This window comes from Cygnus olor, chromosome 6 (genome assembly GCF_009769625.2).
Source record: "Cygnus olor isolate bCygOlo1 chromosome 6, bCygOlo1.pri.v2, whole genome shotgun sequence".
Classification (NCBI taxonomy): domain Eukaryota; kingdom Metazoa; phylum Chordata; class Aves; order Anseriformes; family Anatidae; genus Cygnus; species Cygnus olor.
Window position 1 is genome coordinate 30,437,099 of NC_049174.1, and position 19,032 is coordinate 30,456,130.

A 19,032-nucleotide genomic window follows, 5' to 3' on the forward strand; every position below is an offset into this window, starting at 1 on the left:
CTCAGCTTGCTCTGCCCTAAGCTGGGGGCTGCAGGTTGAAGGCGATGCCCACCCCCCCCACACCCCCCCCCCGAGGCTGGGTCCCCCCACAGCAGAGCTCGGAGCACCCTCCTGGGAGATGACAGATTTATTGGGCCGTGTCCCCGACCAGGAAAGGTACATCCAGTGAAGAGACAAAAATACACTTGCCGACTCGTGCTCTCTCGCTTTGCCCTGGACAGCAATCACCATAAAAACTGTGCTTTAAAATAATCTTTAAATAATTTCTGCTTTTCATTAAAATAATAATTAAAAAAAAAATAATAAATCCCCACCCCCCCACCCCCAAACAAAGAGCTCGCCCGCCCCTCCCGTTCCCACCTTCCCCCGCACGCGCCCGCGATGCCTCCCGGCTATGGTACATACAAAGAGCAGATAAATAAATAAAGGCGCGTGATGCTGCGGGGGGGGGGGGGAGGGGGGCGCCGGTCACAGCCCCCCGGCCCCCTCACCACCTCCACTGCCGGGGAGGCCGAGGCTCTAACTGGGATTTTGGGGGATTTTTTGGGGCGCTGGCCAGACCCCCAGCCCGGGTGAGCAGCAATGAGATACCCTGAGGGTTTGGGGTGCCGGGGGGGGGGGCGGGAGGTCAGGCCAGGCAGGGCTCTGCTCCAGCATCTGGGGGGGTTTCTGAGCTTTGGGGTGCAAACGGTGTGGATTTGGGATGGGGCAGCTTGGGTCACGCTGCCCAGCCTTCTGCACCGGCAGCACCCGTGCCACCGAGTCCCGGGTCTCGTGCCAGAGCTGTGCCAGCCCCAGGGGGAATGGCACGCCCCCCCCCCCCCCCCCCAGCACCCCAGGACCCCCTTCCCAAATCCTCCCCGCGGGGTCCAGCCGGGCTGTAGCTGCCAGGAGCTCCCTCCTTTGCCCCCTAGCCCCTCCGGGCCCTGCTCCCCCTCGTCTGCCAGACCTCCGCCGTTAGCTAACCCTGCACACGCACACGCACGTCACACGCACACACACACATAGCAGCATGTGGATCCCGCCGGGGGCGCCCCCCACCAGCAAGGGGGCGAGGAGGGGGTCGCGGAGGAGGCGTGCGGGGGAGCCCCCCCTCTGCCCCCCTCCGCCGGGGGCACGTCCCCGTGCCGCCCCCCCCCCCCCCGAGAGCCGCCCCGCGGCCACCTCCTCCGCCAGCACACCCTCAGCTCTCCACCCGGGGCACCCCCAGCGGGTGGAAGCTGTCGGGGGGCAGCAGCAGCCTGCCCAGGCGGTAGAGCAGCCCCGAGTACCAGTGCACGCCGTCCCCCTGCGCCCCCGGCCACCCCACCAGGCCGTGGTAGAGCCGGAGCGGCCAGAAAGCCAGCTGGGCCAGCTGGTGCTCCTGCACCAGGGCGAAGCACGAGGCCACCACGTCGTCCACCACCAGCGTCCCGTGGCTCGTCAGCGGGGCGTAAGCCCCCACGTCCGTCCGGCCCCGCACCCCCACCACCTCGGCGGGCTGCAAGCCCCCCGAGCCCGACGCCACCAGCACGAAGTGTCCGGGGCGCACGCGGCTGGCAAAGGTGGGGCGGAAGCGGGCGGCGGGCGCCGAGGCGTTCTCGGCCACGAAGAGCAGGTGGGTGGGCGTCAGGGCCAGGCGCCGGGGGGGCTCCCGCGTCTCGATGACGTGGAAGGCGGTGAGGGCGCGGGGTTCCTTGTCCAGGAAGGCCAGGAAGTCACTGTAGGTGGGACGGCCAGCCCCGTCCATCGCCAGCACCCGCTGGCCTGGCCGCAGCGCCCACAGCGGCGTCCGGGCGCCGTTCTCCAGCGTCGCCAGCGCCCGGCCGGGGAAGCAGCCGCCCGTCTTCGCAGCAGCCGAGTGCTCTGCGCAGGGAGAGAGAGGAGAGGAGGGTTACCCGTCTGCGAGACCCCCAGCATCTCCCCTGTGACATGCAGAGACCCCGTGCTGCCCGGCTTTGCCCTCTGCGCGGGCATCGCCACCCTGCGTGGCTCCCCTGCGCACAATCCTGGGGTCCCCCCCCCCCGTGCCATTTGGGGGGGGTTGCTGTGTGTGCCAGCACCCGCTTCTCACTGTGGTGCCAGGGCACTGTGACCGCTCTGCAAAGCACGGTCCCCAAACCTGCCTGGCCCAGGGAGCAGCCAGTGCAAAGTGCAGCCCCGGTGCAAAGCGCAGGGTGAACACCCCTTGGGCGCGGGGGCACCCGAAGTTTGAAGAGCGGGTGCAGAGCCCCGTGCTGGTGGCAGGCAGAGAAGCAGAGTGCGTGGCCGCTCCCTGGGTGCCAGGGCGCTCCCTGCCTGCCCGTGCCCTGCAGTGCAGCACCCACGGCACCACCAGGGAGAATACAACACGGAACGGCGGCAGGGTGCAGCGCCCAGCACCGCAGCTCGCCCCCACCCCTTGCTGCAGCCTCCTCCTCCCCCTGCCTGCCCGCTCGCCCCGCGCTCCCTGCACCAAAGCCCTCTCTCAGCAGCAGGGACGTGTCAAAACCCCCGGCCAGCATCAGGGAAAAGCCACCAGGCTGCTGGGCAGGGCTGCGCCGGCAGCAATCACAAGGTAAAGCACCCGAACACCTGGGGACATGTCCCCTGGGGCGGTGGCACAGGGGGACTGCCCCTCTCCAGGTGAAACAAGTCACCGGGTGTCCCCAGCGCCCAGGGTACATCCAGCCAGGTGCTGGCACTGGCAGGGGATCCCCGGCTTCCCAAGGAGCGATGCTCAGCCCCCCAGCAGCCCCGGCTCCCCCAAGGCACAGCCAGCCCTGTCCTAGGGTCTGTTTGATGCCCTCCCACTGCCTGCCAGGGACATCTCGCTTAGGCTCCAGCTCCTGGCCCTGCACGGTCCCAGCCTCGAGCTCCCAGCCCCTGGGGCCCTCTCCCAGGTCCCCACCTAACCCCTCAGCCTCCCCCCCAGGTCGCACTGCCCCCCCATCCCTCCCCAGCCTCGGGCAGAGCCAGATCCCAGCCCCCAGGCCCATGAAGAGAGGCATCCATCTCTGGGACAGAATCCTTTTATTGCTCAGACGAGGTGCAGCGTCCGCCCCGTGCCTGCTCCCCAGCAAGGGACAGGTCCCAAATCCTGCACCCCACGTCCCCAGGCAGGCGTCAGAGCCACGGGGTTCGGGCTGGCAGGAGGGCAAGGGGGCACCTGGCAGAAGCAGGGGCACAGGCACCGGGCATGGAGGGGTGTGCGGGTGCAGGGGGGACCCGACGAGACGCAATACATACAACAGGCCACGAGGCCATCCGTACAAAAATAAAAGCCATTTACTAAGAGGCAGGGGCAGCCCGGCTGCCCTCTGTACACAGCTCTGGAGGGGGCCAGGATGGGCACCCCACAGGCTCCACCACACACCCCACGGCTTTGGGGATAAATCTGGGGGACCCGGAGCCCCGGGGAGCCGCTGTGAGCCACGAGGCTCTGGCCAGCCTCCAGAAGCCCTCCAGGGTCTCAGGGCCCCGCTCGGCTGCCTGGGCCGTGGCGTTTGTCTTCGGTCAGTCCAGGGGAGCATCCTGGCCTTCAAGAGCCTTGGTCCTTCTCCGGGGGCACAGCCCCACTCCTCCGGCCAGCCCCAAGGCACTGGGGTCACGGTCCTCGCTTCGGAGCCCGGCCCCGTTTCTCCGGCCAGCCCCGCCGGGCACCGGGAGCCCTGGTCCTTGGCCCACGCTTTGTCCCTCTTCTCCGGGGGTGCGTCGCTCCCTCTCTGCGCCGCGGTCGCCCCACGTCCATCGCGGGCCGGAGATGCGCCCGTCCTGGCATCGGCACGGGGGAGCGGGTCAGCGCGGGGGGCCAGCCTGGCGTCTGGGGGTGTCGGGCCGCTGGCTGCGGGCTAGGGCAGCAGGACAGGCAGAGTGCGGTGGGAGCCGAGCGTGGGGACCCCCCGCAGCGCCCGGGCGAAGCGCGGGGACGAGGGGCACCGAGCGGCACCGCTGCGGCAGCCCCCGGCCACCGCGGCTCCTCGGGCGTGGGTGTGCGCGCGGCCGGGGGGGGGGGGGGGGGGGGGGGCCCACCGTGACCGTGGGCAGGCCGGGCTTGTGTGGCACCGCCGAGGCTCTTTCCACGCGTGGGCCCGGCCCTTTTGCGCCAAGGCCCCAAGGCGTGGGGTTGGCCGCGCGTCCCCGCCGTGCGTGTGCCGCTGCTGCCCTCTGCCGCACGCCCGCAGCGCCGCCGGCACCGGGCTTGCAGCCGGGAAGGGACCCGGGGGGGACTCTGGGGGCCTCGGGCACAGCTTCCCCATCACCACCCCCCTCAGCCGGGGGGGGGGCCCTTGCACCCCATAAAATCCACCTCGGAAACCCCTTTCGGCACCGTACGGGAGAAGCGAGCGACAGCAGCGACCGCAGCACCCGGCCCCGGCCGGCTTCCCGCAGCTCCCGCTGCCCCCAGCACCCCCCCGGCCCTGCTCCCCGGCACGGAGCTGACCCCAGAGCACCCTGCCCTGTCCCTGCCTCGGTGTCCCTGTCCCTGCCTGGGTGTCCCTGTCCCTGCTGCACGATGCCCTGGTGGCCGCAGGAGACCCCGGATGGGGGCTAAGGGACTGCAAGGGCAGGGGGGACAGGAAAAGGGGGCGCGGGGTGGGAAAAGGAGGCGGGTGGAGATGGGGGGGTCAGCAGACAGCTCTGATGGCGAATTTGCCCCACGGCACTGCTCCCACAGGGGTGTGACTCGCTCCCTGCCCCGCTGCCTGCCCCAGATAGGGAAATCGGGCTGCGGGAGCCAGCACCCCCCCCAGGAGCCCCCCCCTCAGCCAGCAGCCAGGCTCCCACGGCACGTTGCAACAGGGGGGCCGTCCCCCAGCCCCGCTCACCGTCCCCCCCAGCCTTACCTGACTTGACGGAGCAGTGGATGTGCGCCTTGGACTCGTAGTAGACCCAGTCGAAGCCGGCCTCCACGGCCAGGCGAGCCAGCATGCCGTACTTGTTGCGGTCCCTGTCCGAGGTGGTGATGTCCACGGCTCGGCCCTCGTAATGCAGCGACTCCTCCGAGTGGTGGCCGTCCTCGTCCCAGCCCTCCGTCACCCGCAGCTTCACCCCCGGCCACTGGTTCATGACGGAGATGGCCAGGGAGTTCAGGCGGTCCTTGCAGCGCTGCGGGGCAGAGGGGCAGAGTCAGGAAAAGCTTTTGGGATGGGGGATTTGCCCTCCTGGTTCGCAGGTTGCGCCCCACCGTGCTTCCGCGAAGCCAAGGGACAGAGAAAAGCAGCTGACAAGGAAAGCCCGGGGGACCACAGCAGGTCCCAAAGCCCCAGGGCTGCCACAGAGGTCACACGAGCGAGCTGAGTCCTGCCTCGTCCTGCCCTGCCAGGGTTTCTCACCCCAAAGCACAACCCAAGGATGCCAGCCCTGGATGCCTGGGCGCCCCGGCCACTTCCCCCAGAACAACATCTCCATCCACAGCTGCAGCTCCAGACCTGCTCCGGCCTTGCATCAGCCCCTTGTGCACCTGACTCGCAAGTCCAGCCCGCACTGCTGGCCCCTTCCCTGGCTGCAAAGGGGATGGAGGACAGAAAAGGTGGAAAGAAAGTGATATTCATGGCGTTGAGGAGCTCCTTGACAGCACTGGGTGAGCAAGGCTGGGACTGCCCGGCCAGGAAGAGCTGATGGGGGGAACAGGAGAGCCTGCTCCTGAAACCAGAGAGGGGGACGGAGCCGTTAAGGTCCCATACGGGGCAAGTCCTGGGAAACATTAAACGAAAGAACCGGGCAGCAGGCTAAAAGCAGACACCGCGGGGGATGTTTTCGTGCTGTCACTGCTGAGCTGGAACTCCGTGCCGCAGGACGTCACGGTGGCAGCGACACAAGCGGGTCATGAGACAGAGAGCATGAACCAAGGCTATAAAACCTGGTGCTGGGTCCAACCCCTGGCTCAGAAAGGCCCTAGCACCGCTCCTGCGGGGAGCTGCCCACAACACGTGGGCCCTCACCCTGTCCCCCATCACCAGCTCCTGCCCCGGGGGAGGTGGGTGCTGCTGCTCCTGGGGAACCCCGCTTGCTCTTGGCATGGTCCAGGCCCCAGGAAGGGCAGTGCCAGGCAGGTCTTTGCCCCACATGGGGCGGAGGAGCGCCTCTGCCCTCGTCTCATGGCTCCTTGGGTGTGGGGAGATAAGCCGGGAAGGTGTTGGACAAACAGTGCCCAGGAGAGGGGAGGAGGAGGGAGGGGAGCGACTTTTGTCCTCACCAAACACCACCGTGGTGCCACTCTGCGCATGGCACAAGGAGCTCCCAAGGCTCCTTCCTGCTGGCAGAGAGGGGGCTTGGGGCTGGGGGCTCCCCTGCGGAGGCAGGCAGCGAGCCCCCAGCACCCCACTGCATCCCCTGCACGGTCTCCGCTCCAGGTGTCCCCTCGCCACCCCGCTCCGGTTCCCCCTTGCGCCCTCACCGCCGACCCCCCCTTCCTCCGGGTGCTCCCTGCGGGGCAAAGCCCCCGCACGCCCCCCGAGACCCTCCAACCTCTGCCCCCTGGTGGGGCACACCGCCTGCCACCAGCCCCTGGGGACAGGCCAGCCTGTCCTAGCGGGAGACAGCTGTGCCACCCTTGTCCCCAGAAGTGCCACCTCCAGCGGGACCCCTGTTCCCCGGGCTGTCAGGGTCCCCGCAGCACCCAGCACCGGCCGTGCCTGTGCCTTTGGCGGCCAGCAGGTGTCAGGGCACGGGCAGGGACCGGCAGCGAGCAGGTACGGAGGGCAGGGACCGGGCGGGGATGAGCAGTGACAAGCAGCGGTGGGCGAGGGCGGGCAGGTGGCGATGCGCAGGGAGCGGGCAGCGACGGGGGGCGGCGCAAGAAGCCTCCGGTCTCCTCTCCGGCCTCATCCAGGAGGCTGCGGTCCCCAGCGCGCAGCCTAGGGGGGCTAAAACATCCCTGGGGACCAGGGAAGGGCCGGGATGTCCAAGCTGAAAACCCGAGAGACAGGCAGACAGCGGGGTTTGGGGGGAAGGTGCGTGGTGGCAGCGTGTGAGGGAGGGCACAGCCCGTCGCTGTCGTGTCACGGGTGGCCGGACACCTCCATGCCACACCTAAAGGCTCTGCACTGTCCCACGGCAGGGGGTGTCACCCTTTTGGGAAGGCAGCAGGTCTGGAGGAAGGGCACAGCGCCAAGAGGACACGGCCGCCGGGGACCCTGGGACACTCAGGTGGGACCACAGCCTCACACCGGGGCTGTGGGTGGGATGCGATTGCTCGCAGCCGCGACCCCATGCCCAAAGCGTGGCCAGGAGAAGAAGAAGGATCGCACTACACCTGTCCCCAGGTGGAGTTTCTCCCAGAGGGAGCCAAGATCCTCTCCTGAGGTCCCCAAGAGCGATTTGTCACCGCCGTGAGGACGGTCGCCGCACCGGTGTCTGCAAGGGGTGATGGCTGGGGTAGGGACACCGTGGGGGCAGGGGGCCTGGGACATTCCTGGGCCAGGCTGCCGCGGAGAGGTGAGGCAGGCTCTGCCTCCAGCCTTATCTCAGCACCTCCGAGTGGGACCAGCGAGAGCAAACACACTGGAATTCTTGAGGAAGATGAAACGATAAAGGGAAGGCGGGCAGAGAGCAGCACTACCCACCCCCCCAAGCAGGCGGCATCGTCAGGCTGCCTGGGACACCCAGACCCTTGGACTTGGGGAAAGAAAACAGGTTTGAAGTGAGTCAACAGCAGTAAAAGCCAAGGCACTGGGGGAAGGGACAAGGAGCCGGGTCAATGGCCTTTCCCAGCCCATAGCTACGCGGGGCACGGTGCCAAAGCTCCCATGCCTGGGGGCATCTCCCACAGCCAGGGGCCAAGGGACGAGCCCGGAGGGCTGTGGGATGAAAGCGAGCTGCCAGAAGTCGTGCCAGGCAGCGGGGACAGTCCTCTGCCCGGCTGCCCCAGGCACCACGGTGCCCGTCCGTGCACGGACGTGCAGTGGCAGGGACCATGCAGGGCTGAGAGCCCTCACTTGGGCAGCGCACGTAACCTTCGAGAAGACCCAGGGAGTTCCAGGTGCCCTGCCAGCAAGGCAGCAGGGAGGAGGGGGCTGGCAGGTGGGACACGGAGCCTGGGACATGGTCCTGGGGGGGGGGGGGGGCAGGGGCACTGCCTGGGGCAGGACAGGCGGTGGGAGCAGTCTCATAGGCAAACACAGTCAGAGGTGCTCTCCTGCCTCTAATCCAAGCCATGCGATGTCACTCGTTCAGCATAGCTCACTCTTCCTCAGCATCCCAGGAGCCGTTCTGCATCAGGAGACGCAGGCTCCCGTGACCAGCAGTCACGACTTGTGCAGCTCACGGGGGGCTGGATTCAGCCCCTCTGCTGCAGCCCCCGGTCTGAAAACCGCCCCGTGCCACAGCGTCTGCCCTCAGGGACCTGCCCCTTGGGGCACATGAGGTTACAGAGCTGCCAAGCCGGCACCCAAGCCACTTCTCTCCTTGTTACCAACACCTCGGGCAGAGTCCACGGCCAGAGCCCCGCTTGGCTCCTGCCACCAGGAGCTCACCCACCCGCCTGCCAGCCCCCGACCAGGGGGTGCAGTGGGCAGCGGGCAGCCCCGGCTCCCCCCCGCCTCCCCCAGGAGCTCGCTCGGGCTGTAACCCGGTGCTGAAGCTGGTGGCCGGGTTTCTTAGCAAGGCCGTGCGGCTCCTTATCTGCATTCCTGAAACCCTCAGGCATTCTCCTGGCAATATTAAAACACAGAGTAACCTTCGTCCAGCATCACCCCCGCCACCCGCTGCCGTCCTCTGTCCCCCGTGCCCCTCCTTCCCCTGGCCCAGGACACTTGCAGGCTGTCTTCAGCAGGGCGTTTGCACCGACAGCTTCTCCCCTTCCCCAGACACTGCCAGCCGGGGGCTGCCCCCTGCCAGGCTCCCCGCACCATCCCACCCGGGGGGCGCGGGAGAAGCGGGGGCACCGCCGCACGGGGGCTCGGCACCGGCGCGGGACGAGGCCAGCAAGGTGCTCCTGGAGCTCCTCCGCGTGCCCCCTTCCTCCTGCGGGCTCAGCTCTGCCCTCCGCTACGCGGAGCAGAAGGGCAAGGGCAGGCAGGGCGCAGCGGGGCAGGGTTGCTGCCCCACCGGGGAGCGCCGCGTCCCGGCGCCGCCGGCCGGAGGCACGGCGCGGCAGCGTGCTGCGACCGCGGGGACGGCGGGACGCGGGCTGGGGCCAGCCGGGCAGGGCGCTGCCACCTCGGGGGACGGACGGGGTGCCCGGCGAGCCGAGGCGGGGTGCTGCTCCCGAGCTCCCCGTCCCGTCCGTGCCGCACCGGGGCACCCGGCCGGGCACCGGCGGCGGCGGAGCGGGGCCGCAGGTGCCCGGCGCAGGGGAGGGGGGGAGAAGGGAGCGGCGGCGGGGCCGTACCTGGGTCATGAGCCGGTCGGCGCCGGTGTTCTCCTCGTCCTTGAAGATGATGTCGGGGTTGTAGTTGGGCGTGAGCTCCTTGAAGCGCTCCGAGTTGCGCGCGATCTTGCCCTCGTAGCGGCCGCTGGCCCCCAGCGTCTTCTCGGGCACGTTGGGGCTGAACTGCTTGTAGGCGAGGGGGATCAGCTTGCGGGGCGGCCGGCGGCGGCTGCCCACCACCCTGCCCGGCCCGCAGCCGCGCACGGCCGGCGCCAGCAGCAGCGCGCACCCGCTCAGCAGCAGCAGCAGCCGCGCCGGCTTCATGGCGCGCCCGGCGGCCCCGGGGCGGCCCGGGGGACCGGCGGCTCCGGGGGCTCCGGGGGCCCCGTTAGGCTCGCCCGCCGCTCCCTCCGCCCGCCCCGGGGCTCCCCATGCGGGGCGCAGCCGGCGGGCAGGTGCCGGTGCCGGTGGCGGGGCCGGTGGCGGGGCCGGTGGCGGTGGCGGCGGCGGTGGCGGTGCCTTGCGGTGGCGAGGAGCGGGTGCCCGGCGCGGGTGCGCTCCGGCTGCCCGGTGTCGGTGTCGGCCCGCTCTGAGCTGCCGTGGCCCGGCGGCGGCAATAAATAGCGAAGGGCCGTTTGTTTTGGCAGGAGAGCGGCCGCTTGCGGGGCGCGGGGCTCGGCGCTGCCCGGAGCCCCCCGCGGTTTGCGCCCTGGCGGTCAGCGCGGCGGGGCTGGAGCAGGAGAGCGGAGCCGCCGCTGCCTCCGCTCCCCGGGCAGGAGTGAGAGGGGAAATTGAAGAGATCCGGGACCGGGAACCGCCAGGACCGCACCCTGCCCGTGTCCCAGCCTCCCTGCGCCCTCCCTCCCTCTCCTCCTCCCCGCGGAACCTGCCCCGGGCCGCCCGCAGCCTCCTCCCCCCGGCCGAGCCCCGGGGCCCGCAGCCCACCCCGCCGGGCCGCCCGCCGCCACCTGCCCCCCGGGGCCGCCCCGGGACGCTCCCGGCCCGCCAAGCCCCCCCCCCCCCCCCCCACCTCGCACCCCCTTTTTTTCCCCGGCCGCCCCCCCCGGGTGCTCCCCCGGCGCGGCGTGGGCACGGGGTGGCACCCCCGGGGCTCCGGCCCCCGCCGCGCCGCCTGCTCGCCAGGGGCCCGGGCCTGCGGGCGGGGATCAAACAGAGCAGGGAGGCAGCTGGTTGAAATTTAACCACAATATTCTCGCTCCCCATTGTTTCCAGGGAGGCCCGATATTTCCACAACAGGATTATGGCATCTGATTAACTCGCTGAGACAACAATGAGGGGCTGGGATGGGCTTCCCCTTCTAGCTGCCAAAAGGGGAAAGTAAATACAACACCCTGATTTCAGGAGCGAGGCTTCGCGGGGCCCCCCCCCGGTTCTCCCCCAGCTGTGCGCTGGGGAGGGGTCCGGCAGGGCTCTGCGCGCACCCCGCTGGTTCCCCGGGACCTCCCCAGGTGAGGCGGTGACCTCGGGACACCCCTGCACACGCAGCCCTCGGGGGGATGCCCCCTCACCACGGTGCCCTTTGGTGGGCACGGGGCATGGGGAGCTCCAAGGGGTACCCGGGAAGGCCAGGCTGGAGCGGCCCGGCCAGCAGCCCGGCTCTGCCCGCAGGTCTGCGCTGGCCTCATCGGCACCGAGAGATCCGGGTAAGAGGGATGCAGCCGGCAGCACCCATGTGCTTGGGATGCTGCTGCCCAACGGCCCCAAAGGACCATTTCCCTTGTGGGAGCAAAGCTGGCCGGAGGTTTCTCCATCTGGGTTTTGTACTCGGTAGCCACGCAGCCAGAAGCTGTGCCCAGAGCTCTGCGAAGCCCTGCCACTGCGTGGGACGGCGTGGCTGTCCTGCTGCTGCACCCGCACGTGACGGAGCGAGAGGGGCTGGCCAGCAGCCCCCAGCCACAACACTTGCACATCTCAGCCGACTCTTCCAGCAGAGCATCCTAAGGCAGCCAACAGGCAGAGCAGAGACCTGTCCCAGCACCACTCCCCAGCCCCGCCTCTGCCTTCCCTGGGGCTGCAGCAAGGGCACAGCCCTCGGTGCATCGCAGGCACGGGAGAAGCAGAGCCTGGCTTAAGTCTGCAAGGTCCCCTGGGCTGCTTTGCACTCCCACGAGGAGCGAGCCCAGCTCCCCGCCGTGCTCATCGCTGCCACGAGGAGCGGGGAACGGGAGTGTTTGGGGCAGCGCTGAGGGTGCAGCACATCACCAGGGAGAAGTGTCCTACGGCTCCCAGCGACCCGAACCCAGACCCGAAGGAGCGCTGCAGCCTGCGACACACAGCGTGCATGTCACACGTGCCTGTCCCCCCCCCCCCGCAGCCCCAGGGTGACAGCAGCCTGGCTCTGCCCTCGCCGGTACCCTCTCCCCACAGGGACGCAGGGCTGTTTCTTCCAGACCTGACACAGCCGAAGTCAGACGGGGAGCTGACTTGGGTTGCAACCACGGCTCCTGCCCATGCAGGGGCCCCAGCATCCCGCACCAGCTCTGGCCGTGGTGAGCAGTGACAGCCTGGCTGCAGAGCCCGCTGTGTCCCCGCGCAGCAGGGACTGGCAGGGCTCCTGCGTGGGGACACCCGAAATCACTCCTGCCCATTGACACCTGCTGCTGATGAAGGGCAGCCCCCCCGGTCCTGCCCCAGCCCTTGGGTGGGTCACAGAGGTGGCACTGTGCTGGGGACGCTGCAAGCTCTCTGCAACACCTTCCAGAGGAGCCAAAGCGAGCTGTGAGCTCAGCACCGCCCACAGCACCATATTCCCGATGCCAGCCCGTGTCCCTGCTGGGCAAAGCCTGCTGGCACATGGGGCCAAGCGGGACGGGACCCCCAGGCATGGTGAGGGGGGGACCTTGCACGGGGCTGCTGGCTGATCGGGGTCTGTCTAACCAGGGCTGTCAGTAAGAAGGAGCATTGGCAGCCGCAGCACTGGGGCACAGGGAGGAATCACCTTCCAGCAGAGGTGGGAGGGCTGCGGGCTCCATCCCCGTATCCCACAGCACCTCCGGCATCACCCAGCCACTCTCAGACACCACCGGGACGCACGGTCCCCACGCGCTGCTCCCGGCTGCGTCCTCACCTTGCCCAAGCCCCTCTCTCCCTGACCCACAAAGGCCCCCATCCCCAGACCCCTCTCCCCCCGACCCACAAAGCCCCATCCCCGCATCCCTCAGGCCCCGGGGCTGCCCCAAGGCCCCGCAGGGCTGCCCGGAGCCGGGTGCTGCGCAGGGCAGGCGCGGAGCCGGGCGCTGCAGTCAGTCTAGGTGGTGCTATTTCTCTATTTTTGCACCGGACGGGTTTGGGATTTTCCTCTCCCTATTCGCTGCCTTGGTCGTCTTCTTCTCCTCTCTCTCTCCCTCTTTTTTTTTTTTTTTTTTTCTTTTCCTTTTCTAAAAATACTTGACAGCGATTGAAAGGTCCCTTTAATCGAGGCCACAGAGCCCTTATTAAGGGCACGGGTCGGGGTGCTGGGCCGTGCCCGGCATAACGGCTTCATTAAACCCTGCGAAAACTAATATTTATGGAATCAAATTTATGGAGGCCGAGGCCGAACTTGTGGCCTTTAATGTGTGTCGGGAGCTCAAATCCAGCCGGCTCCAGGGAGGAGGGGGTGGGGACAGGGCAGGAGACCCCAGCGGGACGGGGATGGGACAATGAGCGGTGACACTCCCCGGAGCCGGCGGCAACCTGGGCCAGGCAGGCACCGGCGGGCTCCACGCCGGAGCCACAGGGGCTGGGGTCCCTGCCCTGCCCTGGCTGGGGGCTGGGGGGCATCAGCAGAGCCCTTTTTCCCCGCTGACAGCTCCGATCTCCTGCTTTTGCCCACCCTCATCCCCGCTCCTGCAGCCCATCCCTCCCGTTCCCCGGGGGGAGCGGGGCAGGATCTGTCCCTGCAGCAGGTCCTTGCCCCAAGCCCCAGACCAAGGGTTGTCCCAAGGGGGGGCAGCTCCTGGGTGCTGTTTTGCCCGTGTAAGATGCTGGCAGATAGCAGAAGGCAGGACACAAGGCAGCTACGGCTGTCGGCACAAGCTCCCCATCCCGCGGCTTCCCCTTCCCACCACCCACCCTGCCCCGCACGCTGCTCCCTCGGAGAGGAAATATAAAAACCTCTCGCCCTGGGACCGGCCGGCTGCGGCCCTGCAAAGGCCCTTTCATTCCCCTTCCACAGACACGGGGGCTGCTCCGGATGTTTTTGTTTCCCCCTCGCCGTCCGTGAGAGCAGGCAGCGAGGCTGTGGCCAGCCTAGCCCCGGGGAGCCGGGGGCGGGCAGGGGCAGGGGTCCCTGCGGTGCGCGGTGCTGCCCAGCCCCGCTGGCTATTTTGGGACCTGCTTGGGCACAGGAGTGGCATCCCAGCTCCAAAGGAAGCAGGTGGACACAAGGGCTGGAAGAGGATAGGAAAGGTTAGAGGGTGGGTGGGTGGGTGGGTGGGTGGGTGGATGGATGGATGGATGGATGGATGGGTGGATGGGTGGATGGGTGGGGTATGGAGGGGCAGAGGTGGTGCTTTGTGTCCAGAGAGCATCCGTGACCTGCTCCAGGGCTGCTCCCAGGCCTGGAAGCTTTCAGTGCTTGGTTGTCCCCTGCCCCTTGGAGGCCGGAGCATGGATTAACCCCACGCGCCTGCCCACTGACCCTGGGGGAGCTGCTGGAAGGGCTGCGCCTGGCTCCTGGCACACGGTGTGTCCCCTGCTTGGGACAAGGGGAAAGTGGGCTCCTGCCCCATGCTTTGCCCTCAGGACTCAGCAATCTCCTTCACGAGCACCCACCCCATACCCTGCTGGTCAGGGTGAGGCTCAGCAGGGGCTGGGAGCTGCCGTTCTGCCCCACAGCCCTGAGTTCCCGTCTGCCCCTCACCATCCAGAGCCACCGCAAGCCCCCGGGACGATGGGACCAGCCTGAGGGACCCAGCTGCACGGGGGGCCGCACGCCTGTCTGGGCACTGCTGGCTGAGGGAGGACAGAGCAGGAGGAGGGGACACGTCACCCGGACACAGCCCTTTAACGCGAACCAGCACGGGAGCAGGGTGCGTTGTCTCCTAGCCCAAACCCGTGCCCTGCTGGAGCCCCGCAGCATCCCTGCTGGCATCCACACGGCAGCAGCCCTCCCGCTCCCCTCATGTCCAATGTGGGCAGCCTGGGAGCTGCACCCCGGGAGAGGCACCGAAAAGTGTCCCGAGACATCAGCGAGGGGACGAGGTGCCCACGTCCCCGTCTGGAGGCAGCTCGGGAGCAAGGAACGGCCCAGGCAGCGTCCCTGGGGAGGTGCGGACGAGGCGGAGGATGCGCCGTGCTCTGCTCTGCCTCTCTCAGATGTTCTCGCGTGGTGGCAGCGACCTTTCAGCCGAAGAGCCCCTTCGCTTTCTTCGGCTTGGCCTTGGCCACGGGCAGCCGGGGCTTCTGCACCGGGGAGGAGGTCAGCTGGGAGCAGAGGGGAGGCAGCGTCAGTGCCCCGCGGGGGTTCCCACGGGATGGGTGCGCGTGTGCAAGCAGTGACACCCCCCCCCCCACCATGTGGTGGACGTGCACCATCACACACACGTGTGCAACAAGCCCACACGCTCCCCAACCAGGCTGCAGGGGGTAGGACGTGGTGGGAAGCGAGCTGAGCCCCCCAGCGTGTCCTGGACGGGCACGGGGCTGGGATGCACGGTGTGGGGGGCGAAGGCTGGGTGCTGGGGCCAGGAGGAGCACACAGCGTCTGGCTCCCTCTCCCTGCCAGCCTCGGAAGGCCCTGTCACGGCCAGGCTGCTCCTAGCGCTGTGCTCACCGTGGCTCCCTCGCTCGCAGACGCTGTTTCGTCCTCCGGGGACTGCGGTGGCGGGTCGGGGTGCCCTGAGGTTTCTGCAGCGGGTGCCGGGCCCTCGGTGTCCTCTGGTACCAGGAGCAAAGAGATGCAGTTTGGGGTTGAGATGAGGGAGCACGTGGCAGCGCCCAAACCCACACCGGCAACAAGGGGAGCTCGGCCCAAAGCAAAGGGGGACACGTGCAAGGGGCGGGCTGCCCCCACCCAGGTCCCCGCTCCCATTCTCCGGGGATGGGGGCTCGCCCAAAGGGTGCCCCACGCGCCCCTCCACCTCACATCCAGGAGCTCCTCACCCGAGTGGTGCCGTTTCCGAGCCTGCTTGGCCTCCTGCAGCGTCACCGCCGTGTAGAGCTGCTGCAGGGCCGAGGCGAACGCCTGCCCGGCCCCCGCACCGCAGATCTGGGGCAGGCTCTGCGGGACAGAGCGGGGACACCGTCACCATCCACCAGCGCCGGGATTGGGAAACGACCCGCCAGGAGCCGGATCCTGCCGAGCACACACTCATGCGCACACACGCACACACACACCTGCTCAGCCCACCGGCAGCTTTCCCGTTAGGAGGAGGACAGCACAGCCGCTGCCTGCAAGCCATTCATGAAACGCCGGCGAGAAGATCGCACGGGAAGGGCTGCGGCTTCCCCAGCAGGAGCAGCGCAGAGGATAAGCCGATAAGGAGCACAAGCCTTGGGCACGGGCAGGACCCCCGGGCACGTGGTGGGGACGGGGAGCTCCTGCCTCACCACGGCCATCTCCTACACGTGCGGCACAAGCCGCCCCGGTGGCCCCAGCAGCTGCCCCAGCGCAGGCAGGGGATGGTGATGGAGGTGTGGTGGGTGCCCGGTTTGCTCCCCGGCTGCCCGAGCAGCTCCTGGTGCTGCGCACACATTTTCTTGACGCACTCGCCCCATCTCTTCTCAGCCTCCCGTCACCCTGGGGATGCTGCTGGTCCCAGGCAGGGGCACAGCAGGGGAAGCAGTGGGGCAGGTGCATGGGGGGAAGGGGCTGCAGGGAGCGTTGAGGGATGCAAGCAAGCGGGTGCACGAACAGGGATGGGGAAGCGCCTGTGCGCACCGGAGGGAGGGCTCGGGGGAGGGATGTGCACGGGCAGCTGTGCGTGTGTGCAGGTGAGCGAGTGTGTGTGCACGGGGCTGCGTGCGCAGCTGGACTCGCGTGCTGGTGAGTGTGGTTAGTGGTGCACGTGTGGTTGGTTGTGTGTGTGTGTGTGTGTGTGTGTGTGTGTGTCAAAGGTCTGGCACTAATCTCTGCTCGGCTCCACACCCAGACAGCAGGAGAACAAAGTGTAACAGATAAGGCCGGTTCCTCTCCCGGCCAGGGGAGCGGGGAGGGGATGGGGACGCTCAGACCCACTCAAGGCCAGAGTCCAAAGCGTGGGCCCGGCTTCCCAAGGGCAGAAAGGGCAGGCTGAGACCCCCCGGTGCTCCCTGCCGGGCAGGGAGCTGATGCCAGTGCTGGTGGCCAGAAAGGCACCTTCCCCGCAGGTCTCAGCCCTCCTGCTGGAAGCAGAGGCATGAAAAACGCTCAGCTGCAGGACACGCACGCCGCTGGGGTCTGCTTTTTGGCCAACCTCTCCGCAGGACCTCCTGTGGCCCTGCCCACTGCCACAGGAGGGAGCGATGCTCTGGTCCGAGCGCCCTGCCAGCAGCCCTGGGATTGCCAGCCAGAGGGCAAACCTCCTGATTCTGCTTTGCCCAGCCTCCGAGCTGCGAGCAGCACAAGGTGCCAGGGAGGAGGAGGGATGCTGAGCACCTCGGACACCCCTGGGATGCGCCAGCCCTGATGGCTCAGCCCCGCGGTGCCAGGCTTGCACCCGAGGTTGCAAAAGCAGCGCCCGATGCTGGGAAGGCGACTGCACTTCAAAGGCAGCAGAGGGGCTGGCATCGGGTGGCCGACACAGCCCAGATCAAAGGCAGGAGTCATAATTCAGAGAAAAGCAAACAGCAGCTCCCAGGAAAAGCCGGGACCGGCGGCGGAGCGAGCAAAGTGTACCAGATAGCACCGCGCGGGTCAGTGCCCCCGGGCACCGCTGCTCACAGCGTGTCCCCACCGCCGAAGGGTCCCCGGGGGGAAACGGGGCCGCAGGTGCAGGGCACCCCCTGCCCATGCCTCCGGGAAGGGCCCAGCTCCGGATGCAGCTGCCACAAGCCCGGGGTGGAATCTGGGAGCCACCGGCCGGCTCTGAGCCAGCGGGCTGCCGGAGCTCGCCCACGCGGCGCAGACCCCAAGGGAAATGGGTTTGCAACCGGGGCTGGAAGCGTTTCCCTGCAAAGCCCTGCCTCGGCAGGGAGCAGAGCGTGCTGTGCCAGCCACCGGCCGCCTGATGGCCCCGGAGGCTGAGAGGGACAAGGAGGTGTCCCCAGAGGTGGGGGACAAGCCCTGGGGATGGGCGCGTGCCCTCCCTCCTTGCCCCGCAGCCCCAGAGCATCCCTGGACCAAACCCTGCTGCAGCCAACTTGTTGTCCCCGCTGCGACTTCAGCCCTGGCTGCCGGTGCCTTGTTTTCCTCTGATCACTTGTCTGCGGGATAAACACAACGCCCGAGGCCCGGGAAGAGGCAGGAGCAGGGTGCTGGGAGGCGGGGGGGTGCCTGCAGGGTTTCCCCCCGCAGCGATACCCGGGGAGCTGGCGGGGGGCACGGCGGCGGACCGACCTCTGGTCGTGTTATGACTACCTGGCCGCAAGGCCGAGCGCCGTGCCCGGTATCAGGAGCGACTCAAGGCTGCGACACCGGCACGGGAGGCTCGGCAGCACACGCTGAACCGCGATTAGCCCAGCCGGGGGGGCTGCCCCAGGAAGGGGAGGCTGGTGCCGGGGCTGGGATGTGCGTCGGGCTGCACTCCTCGGCACGGTGTGGGGCAGCTCACGGGGAGATGAAACCCAGCCTTGCACGGTGCCCCCATCCCAGGGCTCTGCTGTGGGGAGGTGGTGGGGAGAGGTGGAAGCAGCAGGCAGGGTGCCAAATCCATCCCCAGCCATCCAGCGTGGCCAAGGGGCTCACGTCACCCAGCCCAGCACCGTGCCCCCGGCGCAGGAGCATCGCCGTCCCCTGGCACGGGGCTGCAGGCTGGCTGGGCCCCCGCGCCGGTGCCAAGCACCAGAGTCTAAATCGGTCGTGCTCAAAGCCGGGGACTGACCCTTTCATTATCACACCAGACGTTCGAAGCGGTTACCAACATTCTTTGCTCCCAGCCCCACATTCCTATTTTTTAATATATTTTTAACTGGAAAACAGAGCGAACGGGGCCTGTTTGGAAATTACAGCCTGGCTGCTGTGGCTTGTATGTCAGATCTGCCCACATTCCCGTGGCCAGCCTCAGCACATGCTCCGCAGGGGCACACTTAATAATTCCTGCCGGGGCTGGGAGCCAAGGGGTGTGGGCCGGGGGGGGGGGGGTGGGGGCACGGCTTCCCCGGGCTGGCCCCGCCAGCGGTGCCGTGGAGCAGTGGTCCGGGAGCAGCACGCTGGCTCTCCGGTGATGGGCACGGCTGCTTCGGCCTCGCTGGCACGGGCAGGGGCTGGTGATGCTGCAGCAGCCTGTGGAGGGCAGGGGGATGGCTCCATGGCCGGGGCGTCGCTGTGCCTGGTGGCCACGCTGCTGTCACCCTCCCCTGCCGCAGGCTTTGTGCGCTCCCGTGGCGCGCTGGGCATCGCTGCCCGTGGTCCTCCCAGCGCCCCGCAGACCGGGCAGGGATCCACCCTGGGATCCAGCCTGGGATCCACAGAGATGAGCACCGAGCTGTGCTAGCTGCTTGAACAGCCTATACCAATGGCAAGGGATCCCGCCCGTGGGAGGACACAGCTGGAGGGGGGGGAGTTGTGCTGGGATCATGGGCAGGGAAAGGGGCAGCTCATCCCCCTGGGATGCAGCAAGCCTGGGCTCCTGTCCCTGTGGGGTTGTCACCCTCTCCAATGGGGCAGAGCTTCCCCAAAG

The 19,032-nt window shown here is 68.3% G+C and overlaps 2 protein-coding genes across 2 annotated transcripts in view; both read right to left on the bottom strand.

The window, feature by feature from the left end:
* Nucleotides 1–1,133: 1,133 nt before the first annotated feature.
* On the bottom strand, nt 1,134–9,595 carry IHH (Indian hedgehog signaling molecule). Its single transcript, XM_040561883.1, has 3 exons — nt 9,293–9,595; nt 4,806–5,067; nt 1,134–1,845 (listed from the first exon to the last, which is right to left on the bottom strand). Exons 1-3 carry the CDS (start codon nt 9,593–9,595, stop codon nt 1,184–1,186), a joined length of 1,227 nt encoding a protein of 408 aa, XP_040417817.1. The 3' UTR covers nt 1,134–1,183.
* A 4,668-nt stretch (nt 9,596–14,263) lies between these two features.
* Nucleotides 14,264–19,032, bottom strand: part of NHEJ1 (non-homologous end joining factor 1) — a 33,800-nt gene continuing 29,031 nt past the window's right edge. Inside the window, exons 6-8 of the mRNA XM_040561155.1 lie at nt 15,377–15,494; nt 15,048–15,151; nt 14,264–14,698 (exon numbers count right to left, since the gene is read on the bottom strand). Of these exons, the coding sequence (XP_040417089.1) occupies nt 14,618–14,698; nt 15,048–15,151; nt 15,377–15,494 (303 nt within the window). The 3' untranslated portion in view covers nt 14,264–14,617. The remainder of the gene's footprint in view (nt 14,699–15,047; nt 15,152–15,376; nt 15,495–19,032) is intronic.